General features: G+C 38.4%; 1 protein-coding gene across 5 annotated transcripts in view; it reads left to right on the top strand.

Moving 5' to 3' along the window:
- Positions 1-12,676, top strand: part of AKAP7 (A-kinase anchoring protein 7) — a 151,138-nt gene that overhangs the window by 114,980 nt on the left and 23,482 nt on the right. Inside the window, exon 2 of one of the 5 annotated variants that reach the window (XM_010343007.3) lies at positions 241-309. The exons of the other annotated variants lie outside the window; for them this stretch is intronic. Within the exon in view, the coding sequence (XP_010341309.1) occupies positions 241-309 (69 nt within the window). The remainder of the gene's footprint in view (positions 1-240; positions 310-12,676) is intronic. 5 annotated transcript variants of the gene reach the window in all.

Here is a 12,676-nt window from a genome sequence, read left to right as displayed (position 1 = left end):
TAGCCTACACTGAGGGATGTACTATCTGCTAAATACTACTAAAAGCAGAGCATCTGGGAATGCTTTGAAATAAATGCATCTACTAAAACCAGAGCACAGAAATGTGAATGCCCACTCCTTCTAATTCTGTAACAGGCAGTGGCTCTAGAATGTTCCTCCTTGAAGGTAGCCCAGATTATGCAGAATTTGATGAGTTTTTGGTGAAGGTTTAAATGTGTGGGTGTTATTCTCACAACACAGGTGAGTTGGAAAGCTCGTCCTCTGCAGTCCTACAGAGATACAGCAAGGATATACCCAGTTGGCCAAGTGGTAAGAGTCAAGTGACCCCTTCCCTCTCCTGCTGCTGTTTTATCCTGCTTTTGCCCTTTGGTGCTGGTGGTAGATAGAAATAATTCTAATTTAATTGATTTATTAGTGCTATTATTTTAGTCTATTGATAGTAAACAATGATTTTTTTAAAAATCAACATAGAAAGTTGACTATATGCATAGCCAGAAATATTTTTAATGCAATTTTGATTGATATATAGCAAATGTACATATTTTTGGGGCACATGATATTTTGATACATTCCTACAATGTGTAAGGATCAAATCAGGGTAATCAAGATATCCATCACCTCAAACATTTATCATTTCCCCATGGCGGGAATATTTCTACTCTTCTAGCTATTTTGGAATGTACAATAAATTGTTTTTAACTATAGTCACCTTGCTGTGCTGTCAAACGTTAGTGCTTCTATCTATGTTTGTGCATATTAACTTATCATCATCTCCCTCCCTGACAACTTTCCAGCCTCTGGTAACCATACTCTATCTCCATGAGATCCACATTTTTTTAAGCTCCAACATAGTAAGAACATACAATATTTGTCTTTCTCTGCCTGTCTTATTTTACTTCCTCTAATGACCTACATTTCCATCCATGTTGCTGAAAATGACAGATTTTATTCTCTTTTATGGCTGAATTGTATTCCATAATATACCACATTTTCATTATCCATTCATCTGTTGATGGACACTTAGGTTGATTCCATATCGGGCCTTGTGAATAATGCTGCAGTGAATGTCAGGGTGCAGGTATCCCTTCAATACACTGATTTCCTTTTTTATGGATAGCTACTCAGTAGTGGGATTGCTAGAAATTTTGCCAATAGGCTGAATAGTCAAAAACAGCAGAGCTTGTCATGGTTTATTTATTAATTAGTGCAGCACAAAACAGCTTTTTGTTTAAATCTTGGAAGTTAAATATTTTTCCAAACTGTACACTTTTTTGTCACCACAGTAAGTAGAATACACTGTCAATAAATTCGTGTTTCTTGGAAGATTAGGCTCTTTCTGTTGCTATATAGGAATATTCTTAACATTAAAAATTACTATATATATTAATAAGATTAACAAATACTATAGATAATTTCCAGTGTAATTTTTGCTGACTACTTATATACAACTTGATTTCTTTGAATTACCTAATTTCTCATATTGAGCTGCCTGAAAGGAATGTCCACCATGAACAGAAATGTCATTGCAGGTAACCCACAGTGGTTAATATGCCTCTGCATATTGGCTTACCATCTCATTAAGCAAAACTCAAAAGAAAACTTAATAACTACATTAACTTCTGTAACTAATTAGAAAATGTTCTATTTTCTCTTTTCCTGTTGCAGATTTTCCCATTTTGAAGTACATTGCTTTTATATAGAATTAAGTAGATGAATGGCTAAAGATGAATTGACCTACCTCATCAGTTTGTCAGTTTGTTGTCACTGGAAGTATTCAAGGATAGGATGGGGATGTCATAAGGACATCACCTTATAGGGGTGTTGTAAAGGGAGAATGGACTTGATAATGAATGAATACATTGGCAACTCAGTTTCTTTCTAGCCCTGATATTCTGTGATGGCTAAAAATAAAATATTAGAATAAGTTTGTGTTTTAACAAGACACATTTTAATTTTATACATGAAATATGTGTCATTATAGTCTTTTTGTGTGGGAGGAATTACTGGGACCATTTATAGTAGTTGTTTTATAAATATGAGTCAGATGTTGAGATAAATTTCTGATGGTATTGTATTAATTCATAAGTTGAGGTTGTCAGTGAATAATATCTGGTGAATACATATAACTGTAATTACCATAAAGGTGATCAAATTTTACTCAAGGAAATCTATATTTAGATTTTCCAATTGTCTAGAAGGCTTCCTAGAAATTCTATAGCCTTATAGTTTGCTCTTCTCATTTGTGCCTAAGGTATGCTGACTTCATGGTTACATTTCATATGTCTGCTCTATCTTATCACATGGATTTCAAACACTCCATATTCAGCATATGTGTCATATATCTCTCTTAGTAGCACCAGTATCTTACCCAGAGGAGGAACGTTCTAAATGCTTGTCAATGAAGGGAATGATACATATTTCTTATTGCGAATGTGAGAGAGCTCCAGTGTCAATCAGCCTATCAAAAGATAGAATATGGAATAACTCTGATTAATGTTGGAACCCGGAAGAGCTTTGGTTACTGAACATATCAGAGAAACATTTTAACAGGCTCACACTTAGTTTTTACGTCCTGGGCCCTAGGGAATGTGGATAGGGAACCCCCCATCAGGGGACAGTGACACTCTTTCTTCTTTGCCAGTAAAAATGTGTTTGGTCACAGGGAACACAGCATAATTCCAGTTCTGCTACTGCCTATTGAAAACATATGGCCCATTGTGTGGCATGCAGTTCTTACTGTGGACAGAGCACAGGCCTGGGAGGAGAGAGAACTGGGTGAGAAACCCAGCTCTGCTATTACATCCTGTTGGACTCTGAGCAAGATGCTAATATCTCAGCGCTTCGGTTCCTCAGATTTAAGAAGTGGGGGATTGAACTACTCTTGTTTTGAAAGTTTATTTATTTTTTTCCCAATTGCCCCTTAGAGCTAAGAGTCTAAGGAGTTAAAAGAATGAATGATACAGATGTGATATAATTCTTTTTCTTCCTTCTCCTCCAAATCTTCCTCTTTTTCTTCCCTTCTTTCTCTTTCTCCTCTTCTTAATTTAGTGCTTATTGTGTGCCAAGTACTGTGTTAGGATTATGTTCAAGACTGTTTATTAAATGCAACTATTAGAAGAAAATAGATGCTCCTCTGTCTCATTTCAGAGGGTAAGTTGCTGAAAGCCAGAAGTGTTGGGTATTCAGTTATAGCCCTCCGGGGTGCCATGGGGCCGAGAGCTGGTAGAAGCCTGGGATCCCAGGCAGCTCGGTATCTGCTGCCCACTTTCTGAAGCAGTGAAGTCAGAGGTGTTGTGTGTAACTTGAGACTACATCTTGCATAAGATTTCTGTGGGTAATACTGTGGTGGCAGCAGAAATGGTATACAAGGTAAAACAAGCAGTTAACCATAGTCACAAAATATTAGATTTTCCCTTTATTAAATAATGTATACTGAGGAGGCTTATGTTTCTAAAATCAAGTAAAGGAACATTAGAGCAAATGCTAGTCGTTACTAATCTTACCTTCCTGATTCCTTCTGTTAATTCATAGGCTATGTGGTAACTGTATGCCTTCTTGTTGGTATTCTGACATTTTTAGAGTTTGTAGGATTCTAGCATCAAGTGCTGAATAATTTTCATGAGGAATAGCAAGGTTGTAGAATTGTCCCCAGCCCTCAGTAGAGCCATTGACTACCATGAGCTGTATCCAGAAGCCCTGTCCTTCAGCAGTGTGACGTGGTCTGTCCTGTGTCATATTCAGGGAAGGCCATGAAAGAAGAAGTGGGACTCCGATATACAGAAAGCTTCCTATGTGTTACTCCTTCCTGAAGTATTTTTTTTTTTTTAAGAGATGGCCAGGCAGGTCTCAAACTCCTGGCCTCAAGCAATCCTCTTGCCTCAGCCTCCCTAAGTATTGGGATTATAGGTGTGAGCCACTGCACCCAGCCATGGATTTGCATTGTAATAAGACCAAATTATCTCAAGGGCTCTTGGGAAATATTTATAATAAAATAAAACATAAAAGATAAGCAGTGGTGATGACTTAGTCCAAAATAATCTCTAGTGGCAGAGTTTCAGGCATTAAGTTAAGGCTAGTAAAACTCTTTCAGGACATCTGATAAATCACTTTCTGTAGATAATTGTCTTTTGTTTAATTTTGGCCACACTTAACATGTAGGTCCTTGTACTTTGATCCACAAACTTCTGATACCGATAGTAAAGAAACTCAAAAGAGCTTCAAAATTCTCAGTGTCTATATGGTAGAAAAATGGAGGCTTTGGAGACTAAATGGTTGTTTGTGCTTTTGGTTCTGACATTTACCATTTAACTTCTCTAAGCTTTTTTCTGTATCTTTGTCTTAAATAGTATCTACCTATTGTGAAAATTAAATAAGCTAATGCCTATAAAATTTCTGACACTGTGCTTGGCATATAAATTTCTCTGCAGCAAATAGTATGTTAATTGCATAGCCTCAGTCAGCTTGGAAGTCAGCTTGAACTTGAACAACATGGAGAAACACTGTCTCTACAAAAAATTAGCTGGGTGTGATGATATGCACCTGTAGTCCTAACTATTTGGGAGGCTGAGATGGGAGGATTGCTTGAGCCCAGGAGTTCAAGGCTGCAGTGAGGCATGATTGTACCACTGCACTCTAGCCTGGGTGACAGACTGAGACCTTGTCTCAAAAAAAGCTTGGCAGAACTATGCTTTTATTTCTACCTTATGCAGTAGGGGGTAAAAAGGCACTCAGAATGTCAGACCTTGAATTGTTGAGTCGACTTGCAGCATTGATCTGCACAGTCTCATTTTCTATGGGAAACTCCCCGTCTTCTTGGGGTCCTGTCCATCATGAGGCCTTACTTCCTGCCCCAGGAGAGACATGTGGTCCCAGCAAAGTCAACTGTGATCTGCCTTGAGATTTGATAGTCTGTCTTCTTTTTGGGTTGTGAGCAGAAAGGCTACCATCCTAAGATTACAGTACTTGGTACTATAGAGCAAGTGCAATGAGGAAGAGCCTTTTTGAGAATGGAGCCAGCACAGAGGAAAGTAAGCCTAGGGAAGGAGAGACAGTCCTGATGAGTGTTTGAGCCTCTGAGTTCAGCCATGCCTAAGACCTCCACTACATGAAGCAGTGAATCCTCTCCTTTGCTTATACTTGCTTGATTTAGGGGACACTCAGTGTGTATATAGGTAGAAATAAAACCATAGTTATGCCAAACTGATTTCTAAGGTGACTGTGGTTACACAATTAATATACGTTTTTGTTGCAGGGAAATTACATTTACTGAGTTTATTAGATGCCCAGTCCCAGTGTATATTTTGAAACAAATATTACCAAACCTAGTGAAGAAGTGAGAGCTCTCTGACTTATCTTCATGTTCCATTTTAGTTGCAGTGAAATTAGCCTTAAGTCATAGCTGCTGTTACTTAAGGTTCACTTCAATTAAAATTGTTGAGCCCATCATTCAGCACCCTCTGAGCCAGGTGTTCTGGTGGGTATAATGATGAGTAACACATGGTTCCTACTATTGGCTTCTTTCTTTAAAGAGTTACATGGCCTTGTAAAAAGAAATATGTGAGATCTCAAAAGTTGATTATGCCTTGAACATAAAAAGCCAAGATAAAGGATCTTGATTGATGCTTTCAGTCTAACAAGCAAAGCCACGCCTCTTACACGCCTGGAAGTTCCATAGCTAAGTCACTGAAAGTGAGAGTTAATTGCTACCAAAATTGAAAATTACCTTAAGCTCCTATCACAGGCAGGATTTACAACTTGACACGAGCAAACAGTTCCTATAGCAAACATCTTAGCAAATAAAATCTTCCGTGACTAACATTTATAATGTCAGAGTTACAAGTTAACAGACCTTGAAACCGTTAAATCTGTCAGTTGCATAGTCAAGTTCTTTGACCTTAGCAAATAGTCACAGACAAAAGTGGAACTGTATGATGAAAGTATAAAGAATAAGTATATCTTTAATTTAAATTATATGCTAACTAGAACATAAATGCTGTTAATTTTATTAAAGGCCAAGTCACAGATACTTGAGGCTTATAATTTTCTGCATTTAGACACTTTTTCCCAAAACTTACGGATTTAGTCAAGAACATTAATGAACCTGTTACATATATATATATATATATATATATATATATATATATATATATAGTGCCAGAGAGAAATGGTGTACAAACAATATTCTTGGCTTTGGATTCAGAGGATTTCGCATTCCCAAGAGAGACAGAGCTCACCCAGTTACCTAGTTTGTAATGCTGATGGGAGAGGGAAGAAGGAATCCCGTGAAAAGGGTGATTCACTCTTAATGCCCTGGCTCAGAGCCCCTCCCCGCCTCTTTTCTGACTCTGCGGTCAGATAGTTGTTGTTGGCATTTGTCATGTGAATTATATGAGGTTTCAGTTTGATGTCTCATATCTGACTGTTTAAGCAAAAATAAAATTCACACTTTCTAAGCATTTTAAATGTTCAGCTAAAGTTAGCTGTAAAATGCAGCCTTTTCAGGGTTTGATTGATAGCTGATAAACTGGCAAGCAGATGACTTGTTAATCTCAGACTTGCTATCTAGGGCTGTTGTAGTCAGACCTTGTTTAGAGTACTGGCCAGCTGGAGCGTGTGTCCTGAGGGAGGCCAGGATGGTGCGGGGCCTGGAAACCACGTCACAAGAGGAAGACTGAAGGACTCAGCCTGCTTAGCTGGGAGGAGAGAAGGCAGAGAATTTGTCATCTTAAAACCTTTAGAGGGCTCTTTAATGTGGAAGCAAAAGAAGAAGTTGTTTTGTGTGGCTCTAGGGGAACAGAATTAAGACAGTGGGTGTTAGTTTAACACATTTTCTTTTGGTGGTCTTAGAAGCCAGTGGTAAAGATACATGAAACTCAGTAGTATTCTAATTAGGTTTGCAATAAATCTTGTTTTAAAGAATGAAAATACTAAAATGGGATAATAAAATAGAGATGTTATCATAGTCAAATTTTGCATTAATAATTCATAATAAGTTGCCTGAGAGAAAATTTTTAAGGCAGAATTTTCAAACTATTTTAAGTCACCAAACAATTTAAATAGAAGACCAAATTTTTCTTAAATTTTATTTTGAGTTCCGGGATACGTGTGCAGGGTGTTCAGGTTCGTTACATAGGTAAACGTGTGCCATGGTGGTTTGCTCCACCTATCAGCCTGTCACTCAGGTATTAAGCCCTGCATACATTAGCTATTTATTCAGATGCTCTCTTGCCGGTCATCCCCACAGCAGGTCCTGGTGTGTGCTGTTCTCCTCCCTGTGTCCTTGTGCTTTTCTTGTTCAGCTCCCACTTATAAGTGAGAACATGCAGTGTTTGGTGTTTTCTGTTCCTGTGTTACTTTGTTGAGGATAGTGACTTCCAGATTCATCCATGTCCCTGCAAAGGACATGATCTCATTCCTTTTTATGGCTGCACAGTATTCCATGGTGTATATGTACCATATTTTCTTTATTCAGTCTATCAATGATGGGCATTTGGATTGATTCCATGTCATTGCTATTGTGAATATTGCTGCAGTGAATATCCATGTGCATGTATCTTTATAATAGAATGATATATATTTCTTTGGGTATATACCCAGTAATGGGATTGCTGAGTCCAATGGTATTTCTGGTTCTGGTTCTGGTCTGGTTCTACTGTCTTCCACAATGGTTGAACAAATTTACATTCCCACCAACAGTGTAAAGATGTTCCTATTTCTCCATGATCTCACCAGTGTCTGCTGTTTCTTGACTTTTTGATAATTGGCATTCTGACTGGTGTGAGACGGTATCTCATTGTGGTTTTGATTTGCATTTTTCTAATGATCAATGATGTTGAGCTTTTTTTCATAGGTTTGTTGGCTGCACAAATGTCTTCTCTGAGAAGTGGCTGTTTGTGTCTTTTGCCCACTTTTTAATGGGGTTGTTTTTTTCTTGTAAATTTGCTCAAGTTCTTTGTAGATTCTGGATATTAGACCTTTGTCAGATGGATAGATTGCAAAAAATTTTCTCCCATTCTTTAGGTTGTCTGTTCACTATGATGATAGTTTCTTTTGCTGCGCAGAAGGTTTTTAGTTTAATTAGATCCCACTTGTTTTTTGCTTGGAACACCAAAATTTTAATGAAAAAAATGTCTACCTTTTTATTTTCCTTAATTTATAGTCACTATTAAATGAATATGTTAAATTAATGCCTTTAAGACCAACAAATATGCTTTGAGATAGAAATATAACTTACAAGTTTGGGGTCAAATACATTGTTGTCACACTGAGGTACCACATAAAATACCAACTATTGAACTAATGGTGGTAACAGCTGGCAGTTGGTACCAATGAGTCCTAGAGAGTAATAAGCTAAGGTATATTATTGTCTTTATAAATATAATTTTAAATAAATATTGTATTATATATAAAAATTATATGTACAAAAATAAATTTTTATGTATTAAAAATTATATAAATATTGTATTATTGTCTTTATAAATATAATTTTTATGAAACTAGTCCAAATTTAGATTTATTTTAAGTTAATTTTCTCTAAAATGAGTTTGGCAAATTTAACATAAAAATGCATTGAGATGTTATTATATACCCAATACTGTCTGTATTTAACCTACTCAGCCTTCAATGTAAAATGAGATTTTCAGATTTTATAGAGCCTAAAAATATATAGTACAACTAAATTTGAATATTAAATTAAAAGACATATATTGTTTTATGGAGAATCAAGTTCATGAAATACAGTTTTTCTAAAAACATAAAGCTCATAGCTGTTCCTTTGTACTCTTTGCTTCCGTTGTTGATGTCTTGGTCTGCTGTAAATACAGTATTGTGAGGGCAAGTACAGAAATAGTATGTATCATTTAGAATCCAGCCAAAAAAGTAGAAAATACACCAGTTGTTTTAATAGAGAGAATTTAAGGCAGGGAGTTAAGTAACTTTTAGAGGAATAAAGGGTGGAAAGCAACACTGAGGGGAAAGATAGTAACTTTTAGGCTGGGCTAACTTGTGGGAAGGATCCCCTTGTAGCCGAGACTCAGACCATTGAGGAGAGGTCTCTAAGGAGATGCCCCAGGAGTACAGAATAGGGACCCTCAAAGCTGGGCTTCTGGCTTTTGAGGAGGGGACACTGGCCAACTTTGCTATTGTCTCTGAGGAAATGCAGTGAGGCCAATACCGTAAGTGAGAGAAAAGATGAAAACTCGAGCCAACTGCTATTGGAACCAATTGGAACACTGATGGGAATAATGAACAAATGGCAAAGGGTAAGATCTTGTTCCCTTTGCAAAGCTGCCCAGTTTCTCTCTGGCTCCCCCTCTTGGCAGAATCTAAGTGTGCTGAGTCCCACTCCTTTATCATCAACCTGAGTAAAGGGTGGGATTGGAGAGGCAGTGGTTTAATAATCAGCACATCATCGTTGGCTACATTTTAGCAATGTATTTTCCCTATTGTTCCAAAGTAAGCATTTTGTTTATGCCAGTGTTCTTATTTCTTTTGGGCTAAAAACAGTAACTGTATTTTAAAATGATGTATCTTTCACAATAAAGTTTCATAATTTTTTACAAAGCGTGTAAAGATAAGACCACTTCAAAAGAAATAGGGTTTTTTTTTAAAGAAATAGCTACATTGCAATAATTCATTAGTTGTTAATAAGATGTTTCCAAGGAAAACTCTCACCTAGATCAATTTAACAAACTTAAAAAGAACAAATCATTTAAAAACTAATCTTTCTGATGGCTTCAGCCTTAAAAAGGGCCAAAGTCTCAGACGTCAGGATGCCAAAGCAGCGGCTGGAATGTTGTAAAGTCTGAGGAATTCTTAGAAGGATCTGGGAACTAGTCAGCAGAAGCAGAAAAGGGCAGTAGAGTCAAGACAATGAGAGGATAGATGCCAGGAAGTGGCATACATCAAGGCAAATCTGCTCGAGTTTTTATTAGAAGGGAAAATTTAATGGCTCACCTATGCAAACAACAGAGAAGGGGTAGAGATCAGCCTTGAGACCAGCTTACTACACCACCTCTCCATCTCTTCTTTCAGCTTCTTTCTCAGGTTCCCTTGCTGGTAGGGCTCTGGCTTCCAGAAGCGTCTGTGTCCTCACTGTCTCTAGCTTCACTCAGTGATGGGGATATGACTTCCAGCATTTCTGGAGAACACTCTTACTGCTTGACATTCAAAGGGAATGAGTTTCCCTCGTCTTGTTCCCATATATGGAATCCGAGGAAAGGTACAGGTTGTAAACTGCACAACCTTGAGGCAGAATACACATCGAAGACATTGTAATTTATGTGTTATGGTGTAAATTGCTTTTCTGTATGAAGGAAAGCAGCATGGTATGCAGATTTCCCATAAGATGGAAATGAAGTATCTTAAGGAAGTGTCACTTCTTAAAAGACCAACGCAGAGCATCATATGGACTTGCGGTAGCTCTGGATCATCAGCCCTATTGGAGCCAGAGAGAACGTGAGAGGAGCAGTTCCAAGGGGACAGGTGCATTGGATACTCAAACTAGAGAAGGGTGGAGGGTAGGTGAGGAAGGGATTTGGGGCAGACCACTGCAAAGTGGATGTGGCCTGGAGCCCTGGGGTGGGGCGGCCATCAAATAGTCACTCTGATCCTAAGGTACCGTGGTGTGGGCTTTGGGCTTTTGGCAACGAGAACTAGCGTGCATCCCTTTTCACTCTGAATTTTGGGAATCTCGGAACCCAAAACTTGGCTATGGCAATTTGCACCTCCATAATCTGTATTTACCCCTGTTCTTTAATTGCTATTATAATTTATGTTTCCTTTGGGTCTTGATTTTTACTTATAGTGTATCTTTGGCTGTATTTTTCATGCCATCAATTCTATCCAGTGTTTTGGGGATTTAACTCAAGAGGAATGACTGGATGGAAAGCAGCCCCTGTGACTGAAAACATGTATTGATTGTACCAGGAAGGTGAGAGCGAAGCTGAGACCTTGGATGATTGTGACATTTACCACATATGCTTAACACACGTTCTCAGGTAGATGTACTTGGAAAGTTGTGTGGAAACTGAACTTGATTCAGTTTGGTGCATCTAGAAACTTAAAACCATCTGTATCACACTGTTTCTGCTGTGGTCTGCTTATATGTCTGCTGGAAGCCTTTTGCAAGCATAACTAGCAATAGTTCCTTTTCTTTACCTATCATGGAATATCATTTGGTTGCAAAAGAATGTAAATGTTAGCTATATAGAATAGTGCATAAAATTGTTCACAGTTATTTCAACATTGTTTCAAGAAATATATTGTATAAAGTGGGTAGGTTTCCCATGTTATGTTTGCTTACAGAGATGTTTATCAGGAAGATAGCCTTGAATCCTTCTAACTTGAAAGAGGGTCACAGTGTCTCATTTAAATCAAAATGGTGATAATGGTAGCTGTGTTAGGCTATTTTTGTGGAATACCTGAGACTGGGTAATTTATAAAGAAAAGATGTTTCATTGGCTCACAGTTCTGCATGCTGGACAGGAAGCATGGTGCTAGCGTCTGCTTCTGGTGAGGGCCTCAGGAAGCTTTTACGCATGGCAGAAGCTGAAATGGGAGCGGGCACGTCGTATGGCAAGAGCAGGAGCAAGAGAGAGACTGGGGAGAAGCGCCACATTCTTAAACAGATCTCACATGAACTTCAGGTGAGAACTCACTCATTATCATGAGGACGGCACCAGGCCATTTATGAGGGATCTGCCCTGTGACCCAAACACCTCCCACCAGGCCCCACCTTCAACACTGGGGATTATATTCCAACATGAGATTTGGAGGGGAGAAACATCTAAACCATATTAATAGCTGATTTTAGTGGTTGTTTACTATAGGCCAAGCATGATGCTAAGTGCTTTGTATTATTTTCTCCTCCCTCCCCCCCCCCTTTTTTTTTTTGAGACAGAGTCTTGCTCTGTTGCCCAGGTTGGAGTACAGTGGGGCAATTTTGGCTCACTGCAACCTCCGCCTCCCAGGTTCAAGTGATTCTCATGCCTCAACCTCCTGAGTAGTTGGGATTACAGGCGCACACCACCATACCCAGCTAGTTTTTGTATTTTTAGTAGAGATGGTGTTTTGCCATGTTGCCCTGGCTGGTCTCAAACTTCTGGCCTCAAGTGATCTGCCTGCCTCTGCTCCCCAAAGTGCTGGGATTGCAGGCGGCTTTATATTATTTTCTTACTGTTTTCCCTGGCTTACAAATAAAGTTGGCCATAGAGGGGCTGAGCAGCTTTCACAGGGATACCAAGTAGGGAGTTGGGGAGCTAGGATTCCAGCCCAGGTAATTCTGACCCTGTAACTAAAGAGAAAGCACTATAAATAGTTTCTGGTTAGCAGTCTCATTTTAGAGCAAAAAACATGTTACCGAAGCTATCATAGAAATACAGTTCCATTTGTCAGATGTGGAACAGCATTATGGTATAATGGCAAAAGTGTGATGTTTTAGAGCCACGTGGGTCTACATTTCACTTTGTCAGTTTTTAGTTGTGTAGACTTAGGCAAGTCTCATGGCTTTTCTGACTCTTGTTTGTAAAGGAGTGATAAGAGAAAGCTTTTTGACTTCAATGTGTGAGGAAAAAATCCAGGCACATAATAGGTGCTTAGTATGATGTAGGTTCATTATTACTAAAAGGATCCATATATATCATTGTTACAACTAAGTAAAGAAGTAATATGTGTTGGA

Source organism: Saimiri boliviensis, chromosome 4, assembly GCF_048565385.1.
Source record: "Saimiri boliviensis isolate mSaiBol1 chromosome 4, mSaiBol1.pri, whole genome shotgun sequence".
NCBI lineage: Eukaryota > Metazoa > Chordata > Mammalia > Primates > Cebidae > Saimiri > Saimiri boliviensis.
Note: the sequence above shows the minus strand (reverse complement) of the source record. Positions and strands in the feature narration are given on the sequence as shown.